The 26,098-nt window shown below is 30.8% G+C and overlaps 2 protein-coding genes across 5 annotated transcripts; one reads left to right on the forward strand and one right to left on the reverse strand.

The window, feature by feature from the left end:
* Positions 1 to 6,248: 6,248 nt before the first annotated feature.
* On the reverse strand, positions 6,249 to 13,830 carry LOC113861840 (phosphatidylinositol 4-phosphate 5-kinase 9-like). Of its 3 annotated transcripts, none has more exons than XM_027494902.1 (9): positions 13,541 to 13,650; positions 11,481 to 12,818; positions 10,873 to 11,040; positions 9,990 to 10,155; positions 9,086 to 9,196; positions 8,681 to 8,868; positions 8,093 to 8,250; positions 7,493 to 7,655; positions 6,249 to 6,908 (listed from the first exon to the last, which is right to left on the reverse strand). In XM_027494902.1, the coding sequence occupies exons 2-9, from the start codon at positions 12,695 to 12,697 to the stop codon at positions 6,632 to 6,634; spliced, it is 2,448 nt and encodes an 815-aa protein (XP_027350703.1). In that variant the 5' UTR covers positions 12,698 to 12,818; positions 13,541 to 13,650; the 3' UTR covers positions 6,249 to 6,631. The 3 variants fall into 3 exon arrangements, with proteins under 3 accessions (XP_027350703.1, XP_027350705.1, XP_027350704.1); XM_027494904.1 differs by having other exon boundaries at positions 6,392 to 6,908; positions 11,481 to 12,752; positions 13,541 to 13,606; XM_027494903.1 differs by having other exon boundaries at positions 6,392 to 6,908; positions 11,481 to 13,830.
* A 3,970-nt stretch (positions 13,831 to 17,800) lies between these two features.
* Positions 17,801 to 26,040, forward strand: LOC113861155 (WD repeat-containing protein 3). 2 transcript variants are annotated; one of them, XR_003504126.1, is made up of 13 exons: positions 17,839 to 18,114; positions 18,186 to 18,401; positions 18,731 to 19,810; positions 20,520 to 20,642; positions 21,171 to 21,352; positions 21,454 to 21,685; positions 21,821 to 22,030; positions 22,716 to 22,844; positions 23,768 to 23,836; positions 24,267 to 24,389; positions 25,197 to 25,247; positions 25,319 to 25,638; positions 25,731 to 25,996. XR_003504126.1 is itself a non-coding variant. In XM_027493773.1 (12 exons), the coding sequence occupies exons 1-12, from the start codon at positions 17,881 to 17,883 to the stop codon at positions 25,457 to 25,459; spliced, it is 2,790 nt and encodes a 929-aa protein (XP_027349574.1). In that variant the 5' UTR covers positions 17,801 to 17,880; the 3' UTR covers positions 25,460 to 26,040. The 2 variants fall into 2 exon arrangements, 1 of the variants encoding a protein (XP_027349574.1); XM_027493773.1 differs by having other exon boundaries at positions 17,801 to 18,114; positions 25,319 to 26,040.
* The last annotated feature ends 58 nt before the right edge of the window (positions 26,041 to 26,098 follow it).

Here is a 26,098-nt window from a genome sequence, read left to right on the forward strand (position 1 = left end):
TTGCTGTTTGTAGAGAGATAAAGAGAAAAACAAAAACGGCGAGCCTTTGGCTCAGTTCAGGAACAATCACCTGTCCCAACCTGACACCCCACACCAACGTTTTTTTTTTTCTTATTTTTTCTGTTTTCTCATACACTTAAATTTACACACATTTCTTTTTTAAATATTTAAAAATTTACATTATTGTGTACAATAATATTTTTTTATCTAAAAAAATTCCAAAATGAAAGAAGATATCAAAAAATATCCTACTTTAATGTATAATGTATGCATTGTATTTTTGAGTTCCCATCTTCATGCGAGGTTCTTGTCCCTACTGCATGACCCACGTGCGAGGTAAGGATTGGTGTGGTTTACTCTGAAAGCAATGTTACTATTCAAGCACAGCATAGCACAACTTTATTTTGTTTTTCATGAGTTTTTGGATGAATTTTTTGTTATATTAAAATTATAAAAATCTAACAAATATATAAATTTAACTTTAAAAACTAATTAGTTGTCTCTCTTTAAACACCATTATTGATTATTGATGCCTTTCATTCTCGTACCGTGTCCCACTCTCTTCGATCCTAAAAATTCAAATTTTTACAGTACTGTAAAACTCGGACATAAATCTATGCACTGTCATAATTGATGCCTTGTGTTTCGTAGTCTGGTTGTAAACTTCCACGCACATTCCACAATCTATCATTATCTTTGCTTTTTTCCTTTTTTTTTTTTTTCTTTTTTTAATATGGGCGTGCTCATTGTATCTGTCAAACGTGCAAACCCAATATTTTATAACTTAGATTCATGTCCAAGTGTAATAGCGTGACTATTTTTAGGAATGATATGTCATCTAAGTATACCTTTTCATCATCTTTATAATACTTTCTAAAGTATTGAATAAAATAATAGATGTATTTAATATCTTAAAAATATAAACTACATTGAATTCTTATTTTGATTAGTGGGTAGGAAAATTTATATAGAAAAATATCATAAGATGATTTAGGGAAAAAAAAGTTATTTACTCACAACAATACACACTTTAATATAGAACTAATAAATTATAACTCTCATTTAATGTAATTTTTTAATTCGTGTAACAATAATTAAACACCAACATAAGCATGTTATAACACGTGGGTAGTACACATTGATGATAGTATGGTGGCATATTTTATAATGCGTTGAAGTAACTTATTTAAAATAAAGAAATATAAATAATAGACAAAAATGATAATTCGTTGACACGTTTTAAGATCCTTTATTTTCAGACCTTTCACTCAATAAATAGAAGATCTGTCTATAAGATATAGTCAAAAGCACTAATGAAATTACATTTTTGTTTTGTTTTAATAGTTTGTGTGTGTTTTTGTGCACCACCAACTGAATCTTTGGGCTATATCAAATAAATTGTTGCTCTCACGTAATTGTGAATATTATGAGAGTTAAACATGAATACAAATGTGCTGTAACATGTGAGTGATAGGGAATAATGCTAATTCGATTAAGAATTCTTTTTGCAAAATATCGTCTTACTCAATAGATGATAATAAGAAACTATCTTTGAAGATTTTGTTAGGTGCATGCTAAAGCTTTCTCTCTCTCTTTTTTGTGTATGTACTACGATAGATTTGTATCAAAACTAACAAATTGTTATTCTCACGTAATGTGACTTTAAAATTCAAGTAATTAGAGATAAATGCTATCGCAAAACATGTTACAACGTGCATGTGAGCAGTAGGCACTGTCGATTATTCCTCAATATATTTTGGATTTTTGTTTCTATTTTTGGAGCATCCTCTCACTCATGTAAGAGATTAATCTACGAGGCATCGAAAGACGCTAAAGTGGGGACATCTTTTTCCATACATGTGAATCTATGATCACCCAATATCATATATACATAAGCATCGGAATCCACATCAAAACTTTAGTTGGCATATTTTAAGATTGATCTAATTCAGTGTTATATATATATATAATATGACAAAAAATGGAAATATAAAACGAATTTAATAGGGCATGTAGGAACATAACTCATTCGATGAGTTTATAATTAGTGATTAATTGAGATGAGATATTATTTTCTTGAACAGGAAAGGGAGGGTCTTGAGGTGTGCATCTTTGATGGCAAGTGCTGCCTGCATCTGATCCAACTCCATGACCAGAGGTAGAGTGTTGCTTTCAAAACGGAGTGGCACCAATTTGAATGGCCCATTATGTCCAAACGAAACTTCTATTTTTGACATTGGGTGAAGGGTCTATTTCCCTTCATTGCATTTTTTAAACCCAGAGTGTTTCCTTTCGGAGGAGGGCACTTTCTATCGTCAGCTACTGCTTCGATGGATATATGAAGATTTTTTATATATTTAAAATAGCCTGTAAATAGTTTATAGGAATAACTTAGGATTTTTATAATTTATTAGATAAGTGACTTCCCACATGTAACCCTTATTTTTATTCTACAGGGATTAAAAAAAGACTAAAAATTCTCATTTTATGAGTATTATACGGATTTAAAACACTATTTTTAAGAAGAAAATAAAAATAAAACTTACGTTAACAAACAAAATTTATTTTAATTTACTTTAAAAAACGCTGTTTTTAAAAATAGAATACAAACACTATGTTTTTTTAACCCAACAAAATAAGGATGGGATCGAAATTCAAAAATAAAAATTAAATTTAGAAAATGATAAATCTACCTGTGACTTACCCTTTTATTATCCCTAGCATAAGCTTAATCTTTAGAGCCGAAGATAACAAAACTTTATTTAAATTGAGTCTAAAAAAGCTTAAATCTAGATTATATCACTTATATATGTGATTATGATACATTATAGTAATTGATTATTGATTAATTAATAGTCTGATTAGCTACGATAAATTTGATTCTATTATTTTTCATCGGCATAAGTGTCATGTTTATGCATTTTTCATAAGAGAGAAACTTGCATCCGTAATATTTATGTTTTTCAGTTTTCTTTAGAAGACATTAATTGTGGAACCTCGTAATGATGGTCCATTGCTTGTTACAACTAGAAAACACTCGTGGCATGACAAATGGCAACGCATACTTACTAAGTGATGCCCCCATGTTTTGATGAATGTGTTGTTATGATGGATTTGGCTATTTTGAGAATGCATTTTTAATAAAAATAAGATTTTATTTACTATTAATTTAAAATTTAGTTATATTTGTATAAGATTTTATTAAGAAATGTTAATTAGCATCTGATTTGTGTGTTTATACTAGACATCTTAATTAAATTAAAAAGTAATTATCTTAAAATTATATAAGATATTTACAACAAAACTTTATCTCTTGTAGGTGTGGTGATGAGCATTGATCCTTAATTGATGCGCAATCATCTTGGCAGCTTATTAAGGCCTCACTTCAAACAATTAAAAGGACAATCATTAGGCACCACACTGACTAATTTCGCTCCATCGTCATTTGCAAAGGCCCAACACGCTCCCGCTATTTTAAATATTTATTAAATCATTTTGTTACCATCAAATTTAAAATTAATGTTAAATATTTAAAAGCACAATTTTTTTAGAAATATTTATTATATTTTTATTATAATAAATATAAAATTTGAATGATCTTAAATTTCTTTATTTTTATATTTATAAATAATTTTAATTATTAAATATAAAAATATTTGTTTAAGATAATAAATCAATACATTTTTTCACTCAATGTATTTTTTATAAAGTAGTATGATAATTTTTAAAAAAATTCTAAAAAAATTAAAAAAAAATCATATTTTTCAAATAAAATTTTATTATTTTTAATTATTTAAATTTAGCCTTAAATTTTAAAAATGTAGATAAACATAAAAATTAAATAAACGAATAGTTGATAAAAAATTAAGAATTCAAAAAATAAATATTTAAAATTAAAATCTAAAAAATACTATATGAAAATTATAATAAAAAACTTTATTTATATTATTAAATAAATTAAGAGAACATTGTATGTAACAACTATTACTATTAATTTTATATAAAATATACATAATAGATAGTAAATTTTAGCAGTTTATTTTAAAAAATATAAATATTTTTTAATTTCTAATATATTAGATGAATCACAATCGTTAAATTAAAAAATATATAAAATAATTTTTTAAATTTACAGATAATATAACAAAACATCTATTATTATTATTATTATTATTATTATTATTATTATTATTATTATTATTATTATTTAATTTAATAGTTTTAGTATAAATATACTTTTTTCTTGTTTTAATATTAAATTAGTCTAACAAATATCCCTAATTACTTAAAAAAATAATTTTTTATTTTAAAATCAGTGTTTAGTAACTATTGTTTGTTTTAAAATCATGTTATTTTACAATATAAAAAATTATTATTTTTTTCATCCTTTCAATTTTAACTTTCTTCCGATGATGTTTTGGCAAGTATAAAAATATATTTTAGGAGATAAAATATTAAAAATATGTATTATCATAAAGTAAAGAGTAATATAGTATATTGTTAATTCTTCTGTAATACCCTAAAATGACATTTATTTAAGAATGGAGATATTTTAAAATAATTCTGTCGATCCATCCATGTATACCCCACACTTAAATAAATCTATATTTAGTACATTTGCATGTGCATTGTGCTCCGCACATTGTTCTGTCTATTTTTTTTTTCCCTCATACAAAACTTCACATGTAAGTTCCTTTTAAACATTTTAATTTTTTTAAAAATATAAAAAATATTATTATGCTGATAAACAAACTAGTTTCATATTTCAAACTAAACTCATTTAACTCGTGAATTTTGTTGATCAACTTGTATAAATTTGCAATTAACTGAGTAAAACTTTAATTTGACTTAAGCTTGTGCTAAAATGTTTTATATCAACTAAAAATATATCATAATACACTTTTTATGAATTGACTTTTTAAAGTAAGTTTGACCTAATTTTTAAATAACTTGCATCGCTCTAAATTATATAGAAATATGAATGGATTACAGTTCATGTATCCACCCTTATTTCTTATAGTTTATTTTTATTAAGCTTTAAAAATAAAAAATTACTTAATATTTAAAATTATAAATATTTAGTTATTTTTAAATAAATAATTGATAGGAATATATCTTAAAAAAAGGAATTATCCTAATCATAAATGATATAAATAATACTATATGAATCATTCAAGACATCTAAGAATACTAAACCACATAAAAAACATCAAACTAATGATTAAATATTCAAAGTATCGTAAAAGAATAGAAAAGGAAAACATAACTAAGAAAAGAATGTACATAGAACAAATATCTATTGTTTATTTAATGTAATGTCCGTTTAGCGTATAAAATTGAATATGAAATTGAATGTTAGAATTGAAATTGAACAATAAAATTCTAATTATCATGGTTAAATATTTATTTGGAATCAAGATTATTATTTTATAGACTTTATTGTGTTGTATTGCTATTTTACACTTATTGCAAATACTTTATGTTAATTGTATAATAAATTATTTAATATTTTTCTTAAATTATTAGATGTTAGAGAAAATATTAGAAATTAATTCAAGAATTATTGAGAATAAGATAAATGAAAAAGAAAAAACTAGTGCTAAATATAACAAAATAGTAAAAGGTATACACAATTATATCATAGAACTAATAAAAATTGTTATAATCAATGACATCTTATTAAACAAGTTTTTTTTTTTTTTTTAACTTTGCAATATTTTAGTGTTAAAGAGGAGCACTATATAATATTTATTATGTAAGCATAGAAAAATCTATTGCAATGTTTCTACTTATTTTAGTTCATGGTCTCAAAATAAGAGTTCTTGAAAGTATTTATTCAATTTTGAGGATTAAATTATATTTGTCAGTATTTGTATGCTTTTATCTAATTAATAAGAAATATAATTCATAACATAATATTAAATTTTAATAATAAATTAAACATAAAAAAATAAATTTAATATGTCATGATTTTTGAAAAAAAAATTTAAGTTATCATTTTTAACAATTTATTTAATAATTATTTTATATTTTTAATTAACACAATATTTTGAAAAATAATTATTAAATAAAATTTTAATACAAAATTTAATTATTTTTTAAAAATTTAGATATTACATCATACTATAGAATTTAATTTCAATTTGGAATTTTAAATCTTTGAGTGTAAAATTATAATTCTAAACTAATTTTAATTCTGATGAAATTAGAATTAAAATTACAATCCTAAATATCAATTATGATTCTATGTACCAAAAAGAATCCTTAAAGATATTTATACAAAAGTTTTAATACAAATCAAATCAAATCTATCAAATGATACAAAATAAAGATATTCTTAATACAACTCTTATATTTGGGTAATTTAGGTTATATTATTTACAGTACTCACTTGATTCCTACCAGTACCATCACCAAGGTACCCATGTGGTCACCTACTACAGAAATTCTGGAGCAAATAACATAAGAAGTGGCAATGTTCACACTTTCAACATAAACTTAATGCATGTTTGGATGACAATCGCTTATTTATTTTAAAATAATCATTAAATTATAAGAAATAAGCAATTATTTATTGAAAATAAATTATCCAAGCATGCATTAATGGTTAAATAAAACCGCAAAAATTTAATTAACCTGTGATTGCATTGGGTGGAAACACTTTCTGAATAAATTGGAGGAAGCGACGAGAGTAGAACGTAGGGTCCACAGCGGAGATAGACAATGAATCAAACTGAAGAGATTTATAAGCATGTTCAATCTTCTTAGTCATGTTGTAGTCTTGCAATATGTCGATGATACCCAAGTAGAGTACCACATCGTACACCTCATGGAACATTTCTTCTTCTTGTTTTCCTGGAATCTGTTCTGCCCTTGATGGCATGTTCACACCCAACTGGATTTGGAGTCTGCTTAACATGTTGGAAAGAAAGAAGAAAAAAAGAATCCTCAGTTCTTGCCATATTGTAGCAATAATCCAATTGTGGTGTGAAGGAACAATTTTAATCATTAAGATCTTTAGTTAAATGCCTAGAGTTATTAGAATATAGGGTCTTCGTAGGAATAGCTCCAATTAATGTAGCAATAATGTGGGAGTCTATATTATAATTTATAGCAGTAACACACAACACAAATGACCATTTGAAACATAGTTATACTATTCATATAATAAATATTTTTTATTTTTTATAATTTATTTATTTCTCTTTATTTTCTCTATCTAGTCATTTATTTTATCTTTTTTTTTTCTTTTTATCTCTCTTGTGGTTGTAAAAAAAGTATCCAACCTTGTTGATTTTGCTGCTTTTGTACTTAACCATTCAAACACATCTCATTTAGCGCATGTTTTGTTCAACTTATTTTAGAGAAATAACTATTTGTTTGTTTCAATTTTTAAAGAAAATGTTTGAAAAATAAGTAATTATTTCTCTAAGTTAAAGCTAAATCGAAGGTTAAAATGAGGGAGCCAAAATCATCAAGAAAAAATCCACACCTTGCTGTACCGGGTAGAAGTAGATCCACTTCCTCATCGCCAGCAGATGAAGCTCGGAGGCGGCTACCCCTCATGTGTGAGCCCACAACAACACTGTTATCATCTGCTCCACGAGGAACTAGAACAAGGCCTTGTGGATAGGATACTTCATCCTCCAGAGGGTCTATCAGATCATTGTTAGCAAAATTTTTAAATTAATCGGATCATGTTTATAAATTCTACTAAACAAAAATAAAACGCAAGAATTTAAGTCATAGATAAGACCGCAGATTTCAGATGATGTGAGAATTACTTATGCTCTATGCTGAATAAATGTTTTTGTTTAGATTTAAAAAGAAAATGCAAATTAGAAAAAGAAAATATAAATGTGTAACGATAGAGTATGAGATTCCAGATACTTAAGAAAACAGTGCTTTATATCATCTGTTGGTCACATCAAGAGTTGGAGGGCATGCATGTAATGAGTTTCCGAGATTGATCCATGCAAATTAATGACTAAAGGAACATTAGTTTAATCATGAATACATGCCAAAAACAGAGTCAACCAAGTAAAGGCCAACTATAAATTTCTAGTTTTTCAACACAGGATCTAATACTTACCTTCCTCTGCAAGCATTGCTAATCCATCCACATTTCTACTTTGGTTGTATGATATGAGAGGACGCAGACGCTGGGGAGCTCTATAGTGAACACCTAGAAGAAGACTGTAATCCATAATGTGCTGTGCTTCCAAAAATTTGCTGTCTATTTCTATCTGCCTACATAAGAGTATGAGTTTTCACAGTACATTAGAGAAATAGGACTTGAGTTTTAGCAGGCTGCAAGCTTGAGATATATTATGCCAATTAACACTAATATGCATGCAGGACTATATACGTCATAAAAATTTGGGACTGCAATGCTTATCGAACAAAATTTTGGCATCAAAGCAAACATTTGCTTCATACTTCAGAATACTTACATACCCATAGCATGCAGTGTCAGAATAAAAAACCAGTAATGTACTGAACAAAAGATGTACACATTTGCTTCCATGTACTTTTCTGCTTTTATTTTGTATAAGAAGAATGTCTTAATTATCTTCCTTTCCTTTATATACCTTATAATAAAAAAAAATTCTTTTAAGTTTTACTACATAAGAAACCCAAATGCAAAATTAAAGAAAATTCCTTTGTAACTACTACTTACTTAAATAAAGACTCCCGCCAAGACGGTTCCAAGTAGAAGCTGTAGTTCAGATCCAAATCTTTGAGTGTGGTATTCTCATCAATTTCTATCTTGTCTGATGATCGTCCAAGGGATGAACCTTTTAAATCAAATCTCCGATGGATCCTTAATTCTGTGCAGAACATATTTCCCATTACAACAAAGCGAAACTGCAAGAAAGATAATTATAAACAGATATTAGCCTCTTTTTTGAGAAAATGTATATTATTCAAGTCTTTTTTGCATGAAAGCTGCAAGTTATGATTGCTCAATTATGATAATTTTCATAATATTTCAGATTGCAAGTATTAAGGTGCACATCATGCCGATTAATACAGAAAATGATTCAAGCACTGACAAAAAGCAGTTAGACAACATGCACATCACCTTTTGACCACTTGAAGGCTTAATCCTGTGCAGGCCAAAAATTTTTGTGATGAGTGTATTTTCATTTGACTTCACATGATGATGATAGTCCGGAAGCATTCTTAGAAGAACCTACATATCAAATTTCGGTCAACAGAATTTTCACTTCATACCAAAAGGCAAGAAGAAAATAACAGGCAAATACTTTGTCGAGCCACTCTTTATATCAAAGAGATGCCATAAACAAAATTCATTTTAGACACAGTATAGGGGCAAAAGGATGCCTTTGAAAAACGTGTGCATTCCTCTGCAACAAAAGTACCATACTCTACCGCAAAATTACTTTGATCTCCTTGTTTTTATGGAAATCAATGATCCAAACAAAGAGAAACTGCTGCCAAGGGAAGGGGCACTCACAATGTTCATCTGATTGCTAATTAGGCATACCAACTGGAGTTTTTAAGGCTGTGGAAGCTTACTGCTCTGAATGTAAAGATTCACAGGTAAGCTTGTAATCAATTGTGAATCCTTGACATGCACCAGGATTCAATCATTACCACTCAGTATTAGAAAACCACCTCGGTCTAATATAAAATGGAAGAAATGCTACTGGTGGAAAAGTGCCTCAGGTATGCACTGTCCTTCTAAATTAAGGGGGAGAAGAGAGTTTAATTAAAATTAAAAATTCACTTTTTCTCTTTTTTTCCTGTGAAATTCCATCCTAAATTTCTACAAATAAATTGCTAGCTTCATTTTGCAACGAGTACAATGAATGTTATACAATAGGGTCCACTCAGGATATAAGAAAAGAGAGATCGACATAGAACATGACAAATGTTATTCAATATAAAAATATTATTTGATGCAGAAATGACAACTAATGTCAACCTTTATTGGTACTAAGTGAACACGTTTTTGAACTCACCTTGACTTCAGATTTTCGCAGCGTTTTGATCATGAAACTATCATCCTGAGACAGGAAGAAGGCACTGCCACTTTTCCCCGGAGAAGATAATTCCCTTAGAGCATCATTTCCACAAATGGACATCATGTAATCAGCAGCATCAATCTTGAACAACTCTCTTAAATTTCTGCAATAAGTTTCTAGAAGGTCACATCTGACAAACTTAAGAAAGTGAAAGGAAGAAAGAGAATAGAGAGAAAAATAAACGGTAACAACTGTCCATAATATCACATATACAACAATTTGTAAAGCATGAACTGTTAAATTCCATAATTGCAAGTATTTTTCAGTTTTATTTCTGTCTTATTTTCCTTTATATTCGTGAAGAATAAGCATGCATTACGCAGATGAAAATATTAACTCCATGCAACGCAAAATATATACATTTCAACAACTGGTGAAACCTTAGATTAATAATATTCCGGCCTAATGAAAAACTTCAGTACTTAAACATCCCCGGAATGCTCCAAAGTATTCTTGTAGTTGAAACTAGGATTCAACAAATAATCCACATTTTTAATTAACAATCACATCATTAAGAGTCGATACTGAAAAATGATTTCATGCTTTTGTGCATGTTAATAAGTACTTAACACATGGTTTTATGCTTTTATTAATGATATTGAAAAGTTATTCCTTAAAGGATAATTACAGAATTAAATAATAGATAAAAAATTGAGTACTAGGAGCGATTTATTAAAGCAGGTTCTTTAGCAGTGAATAATTGTAGTACATACCAGATAAACAATAAATCAGTAAAAGCTACTTTATTTCTAGAGCCAGAGTTACTTAAAAAACAAAGATGCATGCCTAGTCAAACCCAAAACGTGCGTTAACTACTAACCTGAACACCATGGGGCAATAATCTTTCCATTTAAAATCCTCTGATTCATGAGTGGGTGTTAATTGAGAACCTTGTTTAGGAAAATTCATCCAAAAACTTGCTTTGGGACCAAAATCTGATGCTCGAACTTCTCGCGTCTGTATAGGCGTAATCTTGCCCACAGTATACCTAACATATTAAAGAACGTGTTTACATTTAAGGACATCCATGCAAAAGCAAATCAGGACAATCCTGGATAGCATTTTAACTTTTATATAAGTGGTAACATTCATATGTTGTCATGTGAATGATTCTTAGATCTCTAATTCTCTATTCTCTACCGTGGGTCCATGGGAATAACAAAAGAAATTTCCAATAAGGGAAAAGGAAGATAACCTTTAATATGATTAATGAATAGGACCATCGACTATACCAATATCCTAATTGTGGTTTTATGAATTTGTTATTACATTCTAACATTAATTCAGCTTGAAATTTTAGCATGTAACATGTGCATTAGAATAAAAAAAAACAAGCAGATACATGTAGAGAAAAATCATATAACATTGTGACAAATGATATTAATTAAAGCAGCTTAAGTACATACAAGTCAAAATAGTGTCATTTACCTTATTCCAAGCTGCAAATTGAGCATCAAATCATAACTCCTGTGACCTTTTATGATTGCTTCACCTGGTTTTTTAATCTCCCTTACAAGCTTTTTCTGAAGTCGTCTTGCCCTTCTAGACATTGTTGAAAACATATTATTTAACACTACCTCACTTATTAATACACCTTGCATGTACTCCCGTTCCAAGATTGGGATCTTTGCATCAACTTCTTTATCTCTACTTTCTTGTACAGATTCTGCCAAACCTAAAGCTGAATCATACCCAATCACTTTCTCAATAGATACCTCAAGACTCCAACGCCTTTCAAGAGACACATTTCTTCCCCTAGACTCTTCCAAATTTAACATGTTTCCTTTTGCAAGCTTATCAGATGAAAGCACACGACTTGATCTTTGGTTTTCTGATACCTTCACATCTCGCACCTGGTTTTGTTTTCTCAAATCTGGCAACAACCCTCTTTTTCTCAAGGCATTGAGGTAAATTTCTTGTACAGATGGAAGACGACTACCTTTTGGATAAAAGGTTCCTTTGCCATCTTTTAGACCAAATGTCCAAGTCCCAACATAGCACCCTCCATCACTCCAAGTGTAAACTCCAAAACCATGCATCATGCCATTTAACCAGCTTCCTTCATATGAATCACCATTTATCCAAGTAAGAGTTCCTTTTCCCCACATTGTGCCACCTTTCATATTCCCTACATATACATTTCCATTTGCCCATGTATACTTTCCAGGACCCTCTGGTGTTCCTTGTATCCAAGACCCTTCAAAGATATCTCCATTAGGATAAACTTGATAACCCAAACCATGTTTAACATTCAACCTCCACCTACCTTTATACTTCAATTTATCAGAACCTTTATATGTTCCCTTACCATGGATATAGCCACCAGAGAATTCACCTTCATACACTGCTCCAGAAGGCCATCTTAATTTTCCATGTCCACTTCTCATCCCTCGCCTCCACTCACCCTCGTATACACAACCATCAAACCACACGTACTTCCCATGACCCTCAGAAACATTGCCATAAAGGGACCCAGAATATGATTCCCCGTTAGACAGTAAGAGTTGTTCAACACTACTAAAGCCATCAATTTCACTGTTTGCCAGTAAATCTAATTCAGAAATGGCGTCAACAGATCTTGTTCTCTCTGCACAAGAAAGTGCTCCTCCATTTGAATGATCAACTATGGCCACGGGGCCAGACATGCAAAATTACCAGAAGCTTGGAAGATTTCCTTGTAGAACCCCAAATTCTCAACGGCTGCAAGACAAGAAGGTTTGAATATAGGAACTCTTACCAAAAGAATCACCCTTGAAACTCTTTGTCCTGAGACAGAAATAACTTACACTCAAATAAGAGTAGATAAAATACAGTGATTGCCAAATTATTCAGAGCGTGTTCGGTTTCATGTTTAAATGATTATGGATCCACGTTTATTGGTTGTAGCTTGCGTATTGAATTCACATTTACATGTTTTTTGATGCGTTTACAAACACTCAGTTTAACTATAAAATGCAGTAGTGCTTAACAAACTAATTTTCTTCACTGGATTTGGCAGACCACAACCTACAATCATAGTCTCAAAATGGATAAAAATTAGAAGCATCATAAAACTTTACAAAATGATTAAAAAATCAAAACAAAAAGTAACAATACTTTTCCTAATTATGAGTGCATATATCATAGAAAGCAAGTAAACCAATATAGTGCACAAGACGGAGTAGTTGTTTGGGGAATCTTAAAGAACAAGAGAAGACTAATAATCACAAAAATCTTAATACAAATGAAGCTCCTTACTCCTTAGTCCTTACATCAATACATAGTGAAAGAATAATGAAATTCCAGTGTTTAGATATGATTATAAGGGTAAGTTCCATAGCTTTGAATCCCGATGAAACAAATAAAATATCAATACACATGCAAGTTACAGGAGAGATTGGAAGCTGAAGATAACAATTCACAAAGATTGTGAAATATGATATGATATGATATTAGTGAATAAGACGTTGACATCCATAATACAAAGAATGAAGCGGAGAGAAGAGTACCAGAGAATTATTCAAGCCGTGATGAAACAGTGTTGATGCCTGAGAATGGAGGAGAAGATGAACTCTGTTCAAATGGAAGATTATTATTACTATAAAAATCAAAGGCTTGTAACAGATATTGATATACTTACCTATATATAGAAATATATGTCTCTGAGATTGTATTATTTCACACTCAGTTCTTTTGAAATTCTTAAAATTGAATGAGTTCTTTTCGTAAAGTAACTTTTATAAATACCGATTCAAAGAATTTCTATAATAAAAGTGAACATACGTGATAGGTCAATTGATTCACCCCAAAAAAAAAAAAATTGATAGGTAAACAAAATTACAATAAATTTTTTTTCCAATATTAGCAAATCAAAGTATTAAATTAAGACACTAAAAGAAAAATAATTTGATTTTGATTTATTATTCGATGTGGTTGTAAGTAGTTAGTATTAGTTGTAACTTGTAATTAACTGTTAGTCAGGAAATAACTTTGTGTTGATTACATGTATAGATAGGAATTAGAGTCTCAAACAATTAATTAGATGATTCGATCAATAAAATAGGAGTGAGAATTTCATTGGCTGGACAAATAGGTTCTCCATTCAACTATTTTTTCTGCATAATTCTTATCACTATTTGTTGAACTTTTTTTATCATATCATCTAATTATGTATTATTATACTATTTTAGAAAGTTTAATTAATAATAATCATAATGAGATATTAAAGTTTAATAATATAGAAAGTATCATAAATAAAACGCCAAATGCAAATTTTCAAAGGTAAAAAGCATATATTAAAAAAACCTCATAAGCGGGAAAAAAAAAGTGGCTATTGAAAAGATAATATTGTCACTGACCCAAAAAACAAAAAGGAGAAGGCAATATTATTCACACTGAATGGTTGAATCAGAATTGAGAAATTAGTTGTGGAAGGAACATAAAAGACAGTAGAATTACTGACCAAAAAAACAATTTGAGAAATGCTACATAAAGGAAAATCCTTAAGTAATATTGAAAGTAATATATCAATTTTTTTTAAATTGATCATGATACCATATAAAATTTTATAAATGTCATTGTATAAATACAAAATGTTATATATTATATTTAAATTATTAAGAGTATTGCTTTCAAAGTTACAATGTAAATCTTTATATTGATAATATATATATATATATATATATAATTTTAAAATACTTTTAAAGAAAAATAATTATTTGATATTAAATATAAGTTAATATGTATCTACCAAAAAAAAAAATGATCGCTAAATGTAATAAATAAAAATAAAAATAATCCCAAACAGACATATTAAGACAGCGGAGCGTCCCGACTATAATTTCAAGGACAGGTGGTGGCTTGGTGTCTCTGTTACCTAACTCAATCTTATTCGTAGCCAACATTGACCATAATACTTTTAAAATTTATTATTATAAAAATATATTACGAAAATCAATTCATATAAAATTATACAAGTTTAGTTTTATTTAATTGGGCTCTTAAACTGATCAATCTTTTTCATACATGAATAAATAGACAAAAATAGTTTAATTGAAATTATTTGCTTTAATTGTTATTTAAATTGATTTGATTTGGTTGCAATGACTCCCAAGTGTTTGCATTTGATAATTAACCCACTTTGTACGATGAATTAAAAAACTATTGCTAATACAAAATTAAGTGGGTAAGCATTAGCTGTCCATTATTTTTCTCCCTTTCTTTCTTTCTCACTTCGACTTTTCTCCGTTCTTTCGTTTTTATACTAGCTTATCATTTTCCATACCTATTATTTTAGACACAAACTTGTTGAAATGATCAGAAAATGAAATTAGACAAACGTCAAGATAATGTTTTTTAGGAACAACACGCATCATGAGTTCCAAGCATTTTTATTTTTACTTAATATCATTATTATTAGCTTAAAATTTTATGCGTTACATATGTGCCCATGTTATTTTCCTTTTATAGTTAAATACGTGTAATCCATGAATATTTAATTTCAAAAGTTTAAATTATCCTAATAAGGGATATACCAGTCTTGCTTATCTGTTAAATTCTTTAATATTAAAATGAATCAACTAATAATTTAAATATACATTCAGTTGAAGTTTGGAGTAGTCTTGATAGCGCCCAAATATGCATTAGATTCAGCACACAAAACTAAAGATTTCAGTAGTCAAATAGTAATATATATTACGAGGAGAGTATACACGAAACATGAACCACATTGCCCACTGTGTAAATGCACAGGAATTGAAAAAAATAAATAATATTATTATATACTTTCAACATAGTTTTTAATTTGTTCACACAATTAACGTATAACAGTTGTTTTTCAACGTGAATAATAACGCAGATTTTGTTGCGCTATTCTCTCTTAATTTCTCTGTATAAATGATGGGTGGATCCATAGTCAACGTAGAAACTCAGTGTTGTTTGGGTTTGAAGCATGTTAGAATATGACATGCTATTGTGTGCACGTGTGATATTTATATTGGTCGATAGGGGCAGAGCAAAACATATGGAAGTGGCCAATTTAAGATTTAATAGATTAATATTAAGGCTAATTACGGCCATAACTTTATGATAGCTCAGTCCCACTTTTATCATCTAATGATTAGGAATTATTATATCAGACAGAAAATGTCGGTAATTATTAGTATTACTCATTTGCAAGCATCTTAGTAGTTTTCTTTTTTTCTTTTGTAATTTGCTTCCATTTGGTTGACAAATTAGTAATAACATTTGTTTCTTTCCATAATTTTATTTCCAGTTGGACGTATAATCTATTCTCTGTGGAATTTTTTATTTCTATGGCGGCAACCGACTATCCACTCACAGGCTTTTTCCCCATTTAGTAATTGTGATTATTTAGACCACTTGATTATTTAACTCTTCTATTGTATTGATATCATGTCTGAATAAATAAATCCAACATCAACATATTATAAGATTCAATTTAATTAAATGTAAAAAGGTGGTAAACTTTTGTTAAATGTAATTTTTTTAAAAAATAATTTTAAGAGTTGATGTTAATAAAATAAACAATTATTAATTAATACCTTAAGTTCTTAATAACTTTACTCAATTCAAATAGAATACCTTTGATCAATATTAATTAATACCATTAAAAAGTATGTCTAAAAGAAACGCTAGATTTGGAAAGAAAAAGAAAAGTGAAAATAATGTTTTCCCCTTGCTGTTCTATGGTCCATTCATGGAAAGGAAAGCAACGTGTGGTATTATATTTTTCCATTGTCGACATGTCCTAATATTTGTTGGACCAACAAAGCTTCTCGGTCTGGAAATTTCGTATTTCCTTACCTTTTGAATCTGTAGTTTGCTGTCGAAAAAACATGGAAGAGAAAAGGTTGACCACTTCGAAAGTTATGACATGCCAATTCAATTAATTTTAAGATGAAATTTATCTGTTCTTTTTCAAATATCAATATTGTTTATTAGTGATATTTTGATAAAAAAAATATGTTTAATATTATCTCATATTCTTAAAATAAAATTCAAATGTTAATTAATAAACAATATCAACACATTAAAAAATTTTACATAAGTTTTGTTCATAACAACTTAAAATGGTTAGATTTACCTACCATGTCTAAATCTAATTAGTAAGTGGAGAGACCCAAATTATACAAATATTGTTTCACACCTATGTGTTAATGTCCCTTTCATTTCACAAACCAGACTGGTTCGAAGTCAATTTTGATAGTTCGAATTTTAAAAATCAGGTCTAATATATTTTGAGGATTAATTCCAGTCATTATTTGAGTTATATTTCATATATTGTTAAATTTTGATAAAGTCAAATTTAAATAAAAAATAATCTTATATTGATAATAAAAATAAAAATAAAGATAAAGCCGTTCGTGCACCTTGTGCCCATCACTTATGATTTCTTTGAATTGATCACACCTTTACACTTGCACAGGCACCTAATTGGCTAATTAGATTTCCACCACTTTTGGTTGGTTCAACGTGCTAAAAGTTCCTGTTAAAGATAGGAAAACCAAAATAAATGCGAGTAATTGATTTTGATGGTGAATATTTTTAAGTTTAAGGTATCAAATCAATTGAACTATAAATAAAAAAGGAATAAATTAATGAATAATGAGAGATAACAGGATCAGGAAGCCAAGTTCTAAAGATAAAACCGTCGCCAACACACACAAGAATGAGTTTCAGGCCCAACTACAAGTTTGGGCTGAACGTAGGCCCAAAGTTCACAGGCTTATAACGGTATTAAAAAAATAAAAGAGAATAATGGTGGAGTAACATAAACCCTGACCTTAAACCTCTTGACTCAGAGAGAGTCACAGCAGCAGCAGCAACAATGGTGAAGGCCTACCTCCGATACGAGCCGGCGTCGTCGTTCGGAGTGATAGCGTCGGTGGACTCAAATATTGCATACGACAGCTCCGGAAAACACCTCTTCTCTCCGGCACTCGAGAAGATCGGCATTTGGCACGTGCGGCAAGGTCTCTGCACCAAAACCCTAACTCCTTCCACTCCGTCGCGTGGTCCTTCCCTCGCCGTCACCTCCATTGCATCCTCCCCTTCCTCCTTGGTAATCATCATGCAATCTCGATCGTGTGTGCGTATATTTACATGTTTCTTAAACACCTTTGATGGTTGCAGATTGCTGGTGGTTATGGTGATGGTAGCATTAGGATTTGGGACTCTGATAAAGGAACGTGCGAGACTACCTTAAATGGACACAAGGGAGCTGTCACTGCTCTTCGTTACAACAAGGCGGGTTCTTTGCTCGCTTCTGGCAGTAAGGATAATGATGTTATATTATGGGATGTGGTTGGCGAGACCGGGCTCTTTCGCCTTTGCGGTCATCGCGATCAGGTTTGTTTTCTGTTGTTAAAGCTTCCAGTTTGAACTTGAACTTGAATGCGACAGTTGTTAGTTCTATATTTGCTTTATGTAATTTTGCTCTTTTTGGATGGTAGGTGTAGTTTTTATCTTTGAATTGAGAGTTATATAGTGTTTATATAAATAAAAAATGGTTATTGGAAAGATTTGTGATAGTCTTTCATGTTATTTATTTTATTCTAAAAAATTCTTAAATTAGAGAATATTTATTTGAAATGAATTTCATTCTAATATATTTATCTTAAATTAGAGAACATAACTTGAGATTTTTTTTTTATGCGTTTCTCATTTGTTTGTGGCAGGTGACTGATGTTGTTTTTGTAAGTTCTGGGAAAAAGCTTGTTACTTCCTCCAAAGACAAGTTCTTGAGAGTGTGGGATCTTGATACCCAACACTGTATGCAAATTGTTGGTGGCCATCACAGTGAAATATGGTCCGTGGACATTGATCTGGATGAAAGATATCTTGTCACCGGTTCTGCAGATAAGGAGCTTCGTTTTTATGTGATCAAGCACGACTCTGGGGATGGGGAGTCTAAAAATGATGGTGGAGATTTGTCCGTTCAAAATAAATGGGAAGTTTTGAGGCATTTTGGTGAAATTCAGCGGCAGAGCAAGGATAGGGTTGCAACAGTGCAGTTCAGCAGGTCAGGGAATCTGCTAGCTTGCCAAGTTGCTGGAAAGACAGTAGAAATATACCGTGTATTGGATGATGCTGAAGCAAAGCGAAAAGCAAAACGAAGGGTTCACCGTAAGAAAGAGAAGAAACATGCAAAAGAGGCTTTGGAGGGAACAGAAAACGGAGACACAACCATAGAAACTAGTAACCCCACAGTTATTGTGCCTGATGTTTTTAAGCTGTTGCATACTATTAGGGCTAGCAAAAAGATATGCTCCATTTCTTTCTGTCCAATCACTCCAAAGAATTCACTGGCTAGTTTAGCATTGTCCTTGAACAATAATCTGCTTGAGTTTTACTCTATTGAACATGGTGAAACCAAAAAAACACTTGCTATTGATCTTCAAGGGCATCGTTCTGATATTAGAAGTGTCACGCTTAGTTCAGACAACACTTTTCTGATGTCAACCAGTCACAATGCAGTAAAGATTTGGAACCCAAGCACTGGCTCTTGCCTAAGGACCATTGATTCTGGGTATGGACTATGCAGTTTAATTCTTTCCACTAACAAGTATGGACTTGTTGGAACTAAAGATGGAACCTTAGAAATTATTGACATTGGAAGTGGCACTTGTCTTGAAGTAATGGAAGCTCATGGTGGTTCTGTTCGCACAATTGCTGCCTTACCAGATAGAAATGGGTTTGTCACAGGAAGTGCAGATCATGATGTTAAGTTTTGGGAGTACAAGCAAAAACTTGGTCAAGTGTGTCCTTCATATCATTCACTTTTTTTTAGTTGTTATTTGGAAATACTCAAATTTTAACATTTTGTTTTGTCACATACTGCCCATACAACATAGGTTAAAATCTAGAAGTCCTTTTGTTTACGATGATTGGTATTTCATTGAGAAGCTTATCTGTATTAGTTTTTTGTGTTTTATATTTAATTCATAGAATCGATAGATGAACAGTAAACACAGACCGTTAGCTGTTTGAATGTGTATATATATAGGAACTATTGAATATTAATAACAACAGCAATGTCCCGTTGAATCACTGCAATATAAAGAAACTGGGACTAATAATATTTCACATGTCTGCTCTCATACGAAGTTTATCACTAAATTAGCTTGAGCTAACATTACAATTAATTAAGCAATTAAATGAAAAATTCCTCTCAATATTTTTTTTTTAATTTTTTTTTTGGGGGCGGGGGGTAGTTGCTATGTGAGAAAGGTGGCACAACTTTTTGTATAGTTTCTACTGGAATTGTTTTTGTCCTCTCCTCTCCTCTCCTATTTTCTTTTTTTTTGTTTTTCTAAATGTATGTGCATTACCCCCTTTCAACTGTTTCCTGCTTTATTTATATTTTATCTATAATTCTAATTTGATGCATGCCAAATCATTGCAGAGAAATGAGTAAATCAATATGCAATTTGTTTATTTACTGACTCTTTATTTGTTCTGTTTCAGGCTACTAAGCAACTCATTGTGTCAAATGTCAGTACTATGAAAATGAACGATGATGTTCTTGTGGTTGCAATTAGCCCTGATGCTAAATATATTGCTGTTGCTCTCTTGGATAGTACTGTGAAGGTTGGATGTCTTAATCTTGTCTATACTCGTTCATAATCTTTTGTTTCCCAAAAATTAAGTTTCAAGTTTCACTTTGTTTATTGTTGTTTCCATTTGGACCTATACACCCAATGCATATTCACGAAGTGTAAATTCTTTACCATATTTTGGTGATTTGGGAACTTTTGCATTGTTTCGATCCAGTAGATTTGATCATCTGAATTTGCTAGTCTTCTTGATACAGGACAGCAGATTGTTTTGCTGGGTGAAGCTAGGGGAGAAATAAACTAGGTTTGGTTTTATACTGGCTTAGTCTGAATGGTATTTTGGGACTATAGTTAGTGATTCAGGGTAAATTGATAGCTTATTATATTTCTGCTTAGATGCTTCTTGGAGATACCAAATTTTAGGTGTGTTGGACATCTATGTGTACCTTATTGAATTTGAGCACTGTTTGTGCTGTGAACTTGTGGTGACTCTTGTATTTATGCATTAGCTCTATTTTATTATTTCAACCTTTTTTTTTAACTAATTTCATTTATTTTTCAGGTTCACTTTGTGGACACATTCAAATTCTTCCTTTCATTATATGGCCACAAGCTGCCTGTTCTGTGTATGGATATCTCATCAGATGGAGATTTAATTGTGACTGGTTCTGCAGATAAAAATTTAAAGATCTGGGGCTTGGACTTTGGGGACTGTCATAAATCCATTTTTGCGCATTCTGACAGGTGCTGCTTAATCTGTCTGTCTGTCTTTCTTTATCTTTTTCCTTCATTGGGGAGAGTGGATGAAGCTGTATTTAAAGTATCTAATTCAAATTATGTGGCAGTGTTATGGCAGTGCGATTTGTTCCCAAGACACATTATGTGTTCAGTGTTGGAAAAGATCGCCTAGTAAAATATTGGGATGCTGATAAATTTGAGCTGCTGCTGACTCTCGAAGGACATCATGCTGATGTTTGGTGTCTTGCTGTTAGTAATCGAGGTGATTTTATTGTCACTGGATCTCATGATCGTTCCATCCGTCGGTGGGATCGTACTGAAGAGCAATTTTTCATTGAGGTACGCACAGTTTGTATGGGATGGGCTACACTCGTTAAATGCAGGACAAAGGGACAATGTCTGTGATTGATAGAATGTTGTTCTTCCTTGAATAAATTTACTTCACTGGAATAAGATATACCATTTCAATTGCAGGAAGAAAAGGAGAAAAGGTTAGAGGAAATGTTTGAGGCTGATCTTGACAATGCATTTGAAAACAAGTATGCACCAAAGGAAGAAATACCAGAGGAGGGAGCTGTGGCTTTAGCTGGGAAAAAAACCCAGGAAACCCTTACTGCAACTGACTTAATTATTGAGAGATTAGACATTGCAGAAGATGAAAAAAAGCGTATTGCAGAACATCAGGTTTCCACTCGATCCCTCTTAGATGAATACTGTGGTCTAAACTAATGCTTTATCTCCAAAGTGAATCTGGAAGGCATGGTTGCATAGTTAGATACATGTATACAATAGTTGGATACCATGCATAAACAACACATGTATTTTTAAACAAGTATTTTATCCTGGACAGTGTACACAACAGTCCTCTGTCACAGCACCTGTATAATAGGGACCAATCTGATTAAGAGGCTACAGTGATTCTTCACGTTGCAAAACATGGATAGCAATACAGCATTTGATTGAACTTTAATGACTTTAACCCAAACAAATTGTTCCATTAAGCGTTGTGAAGCCTGTGTACTTGCAACATGTTATTTGTGTGGACAGAAATCTCCACTTTTGATTTCCAAAAGTGATTATCAAATTAAAGATACAAGTAAACAAATTTAGCCTTGGAAATATGCTTAGAACAACTCCAATAAAGCCTTATCTCACTAAGTAGGGCCAGTTACATGGATCAACTTATGGGCTTGAGTTCTATTGATAGCAAAATTTCAACAAATCCATTAAGTATCCATGATTACTGAAAATATCTTCAGTTCCTTGAGTGTCGAGTGTGATATGTGATAAAGAGCCAAGGAAGATTGTCCTGTATCTTATTTAATTATGCCTAATGTTGGATTTTCAAATTGTTTGATTTGCATTTCAGGAGGAGAAAAATAACAGAAATGTTGTTGATTTCCAAGCAAATCCTCTGATGAATGGGCTTTCACCTTCTGACTATGTTTTAAGTGCATTTTCAGATGTGCATTCCAATGATTTGGAACAAACGTTATTGGTATGTTTGGGACTTGCATTTTTATTTCATGTTGTTCTCATGCATAAATATAGGACACTTCATCAGCCTACTGTATTTGGGCTGAGACCATCTTTCACTGTTTCTAATAAGTTCATCTCAATTTTAAATCATTGTACTGTATAAGCACTGACCTAATGGTTCTTGACCAGTACTGGTTTTCATGTTTCATTTATCATCTCTGTTGGTTCTTAATTCCTTTTGTCTGTATGTATAACCATTTATGATGAAAGTTAATTAAAATTTGACCTTTTCTGTAGTAATTTGACTTAATTAGATTTCCTCATCTACTCTGTTTGGTTTGATATATCTTTTCCTGGAGGGCAGTAATAATATTTTTGCATCTTATATCTGTCTTGTGAGCATGTTGAGAGGCAAGTGGTTCAAATATATTTTCTATTTTCCTAATCAAAATTTCTTGTGTCTAGTTGATACATTTCAGTTCATGTCTTCTTACTTGCATGAGGTTATCAGTTCAAACTTAAAACTTCATTGCTACCATTTTACCAAAAAATTTGCCATTATTTTAAAAAATTATAATATTAAATCATAAGAGATGAATCTATGGTAATTCTTTTAATTTAATGTTTTTTCTGTTTTTTGAGCAAGTTAAAATGTTAAACACAAAAACACTGTTTAATATTGATTAAAGTTAGGATTTCTATCAAAAGAATGTTTGTTTATTTTGTGCACCTGGTATTAATGGAATAGCTGTAAGTGTATGTAATGTGCGTTTTGTTTTATACACTTACCTAAAATGTCATATCCTAGAATATGAAGAAAACATAAGCTATGATTGACGTGAGTTTTTAAAATTGTAAACATCAAGTCGCATAGTGCGATAAGAATATTGTGTTGTTGTTATTTTAAACATCAAGTCTAATATGTACCATTTCTTTATGCAGGCTTTACCATTTTCAGATGCTTTGAAGCTTCTGTCATACTTGAAAGACTGGAGTTCATATTCTGACAAGGTTACTCTTGTCTGCCTTGTAAAAATTTCACTGTTCTTCAAAATATTGTTGTACATATCTCCTTTTTTTCTTTTGCTACTTTGATATGCAGAAATCTTCTCCTTTTTCTCTTTGTAATCCTTTCGTTACATAAGAACTCTTCTTTCATAAATAAAATTAAATACATGTATTTGTTTTCTTATGTACTGAAGTAAGTTGTATTTCTCAATCTCTTGTAGGCTCCTTTTCCTGATTATCATCATCCCTTTTTCCACATGTATTTAGTATTTACATGTTCTTGTGCTAATATTTATGACAAATTAAACGTGAAAGATCTTTTGTCATCTGACATAATAATAACTTAACATGTGTATACAAATTGACTTGAAGTCATAAAGAATTTTTTGCATGTTAATTTGTTATTAATATATTGTTTTCCTGATAATTGCAGGTTGAGCTTGTTTGCAGGATAGGTACGCTGCTCTTGCAGACACATTACAACCAGTTACTTACCACTCCTGCTGCCCGACCCATCTTGACTGTTTTCAGTGGCATTTTTTATGAACGGGTCAAGGTAAATTTAGTAGTTTTATTTTACATTATTTCTAAATAAATGTGAAGCTTTGTTATCTTTGGTGCATTAACACTTTGCTACCGGAAAGCCGGTTTTAGATTTAAGAGGGTGTTTAATATAAATACGACAAAATCCCTGGTGGCTTGGATTAATTAATGAATCATTTAGGTGTAACATGTCTGGGTGTGCAATTTCTATGGAGAAACTGTATGATGCTTTTGGAGTGTACGAATGTGTCTTTGGTTGCACATAAAATTTGTATATTTATTTATATATCTGGAATACATTTTGTTGGGAAAATGTGGTTTGAAAAGTAGAAGGTCGGGTTACTCACATTATTTTAAAAATTGTTCTAGTTCTTTTAAAAATATAGGATAAAATTGGAACTAATATATCTTCTCATAGACTGATGAAACACATGCTAAATTGAGTTGCGTGGCATGCTAAATATGTGGACATCTGGTGCATGATGGGCTGTTAACATTGAGAGAGTATTCAGACAGCATGCTGTCATACGTTTGGCGTCTTACAGACTCACGCTGTTTTCATAGAATAAGATATCTGGTGATTATGTGTGACAATTCTACTGTGCTGTTCTATCAATTTGAACTAGTTGCCTGATAATTTTTAGAATTAGTTTATCATGTCACTTCTATTTAGCTTTCTAGTTCTAGAGAACAATATCTCCCAATAAAGCAATTAGTATTTAGTCTTACTCCAAGGATTTCTATTTCTAAATTAAATATACTATTTTTCACTATAAATAACTGATGTCATTGACTACTGATGGTCTGAACTTTGTGTCAGGGATGGAAAGATATATTTGGTTTTAACCTTGCAGCAATGGAACATATTCAGGTTTGTATCAAAGAATCTTCAAAACTGTTACCATTGGACAGGCTAAATCAATTTTGAAATGATCTTTTCAGCAAATGATGGCTTCAAGATCAGATGCTTTATTTCATGATGCAAGATCAAAACTGCTAGAGATACGTGCTCGACAATCCAAACGTATAGAAGAAAGGTCGGATACTGGAGAAGTGAAGCGGAGGAAGAAGAAGAAGACATAAAGTAACGTGTATGTTTGGACTTGGTTATGCGCTGGATTATGTTAATGATATGGATATTTCAATTTTCAATCACTGCAGAGAAATTGTCCTTGACTGGATTTAGTGATCGATGAAGCTCTGCAGATTCAGAGCGAATTTGTCATAATATCACCTTCAACGAGAAGAATTGATGGGTAAAGGTTGGTTCACCAGAAAAGGCTTATGACCTTGGTCTACATGATTCCTTTCAACAGACGATTTCTGTTTTTAATCCGCGAATTCCTTTCAACAGATGATTTCTGTTTCAAATCCGCGGCTTATATATTGATGTCACGATGACATCTCCATTTGAAGAGCAAGGTTTTGACTGTACTGTTACTTATGCGAGTGGCTCAGAGAAGGTCGTTACTTTATTATGTTGTAATACGTGTAAGCATAAGAAATTTTACATAAATTGAATTAATTATACGATTCTACCTTCTCATAATATATATACATAATACATATTATGTTGGTGGGGAAAATTTTCCCTATGTAATGTATGTGCATGCTTATGATTCAAGTTTACATAATATTCTCTTTTACCTCTACTGAATTAATTTGATAAATGATTTGGCTGACTAAAACGAAGAATATGATTGTAGATGAATTCCAAGCTAC

Source organism: Abrus precatorius, unplaced genomic scaffold, assembly GCF_003935025.1.
Source record: "Abrus precatorius isolate BTA unplaced genomic scaffold, Abrus_2018 Scaffold3, whole genome shotgun sequence".
NCBI lineage: Eukaryota > Viridiplantae > Streptophyta > Magnoliopsida > Fabales > Fabaceae > Abrus > Abrus precatorius.

Coding starts and splice junctions, on each gene's coding strand:
- LOC113861840 (XM_027494902.1), bottom strand. CDS start 12,697: ATGTCTGGCCCCGTGGCCATAGTTGATCATTCAAATGGAGGAGCACTT. Junction 7,656..8,092: donor AGCAATGCTTGCAGAGGAAG/GTAAGTATTAGA, acceptor ATGATCTGATAG/ACCCTCTGGAGGATGAAGTA. Junction 6,909..7,492: donor CTTCTACCCGGTACAGCAAG/GTGTGGATTTTT, acceptor CATGTTAAGCAG/ACTCCAAATCCAGTTGGGTG.
- LOC113861155 (XM_027493773.1), top strand. CDS start 17,881: ATGGTGAAGGCCTACCTCCGATACGAGCCGGCGTCGTCGTTCGGAGTG. Junction 21,686..21,820: donor AAGAGCAATTTTTCATTGAG/GTACGCACAGTT, acceptor TTTCAATTGCAG/GAAGAAAAGGAGAAAAGGTT. Junction 22,031..22,715: donor AGCGTATTGCAGAACATCAG/GTTTCCACTCGA, acceptor TTTGCATTTCAG/GAGGAGAAAAATAACAGAAA.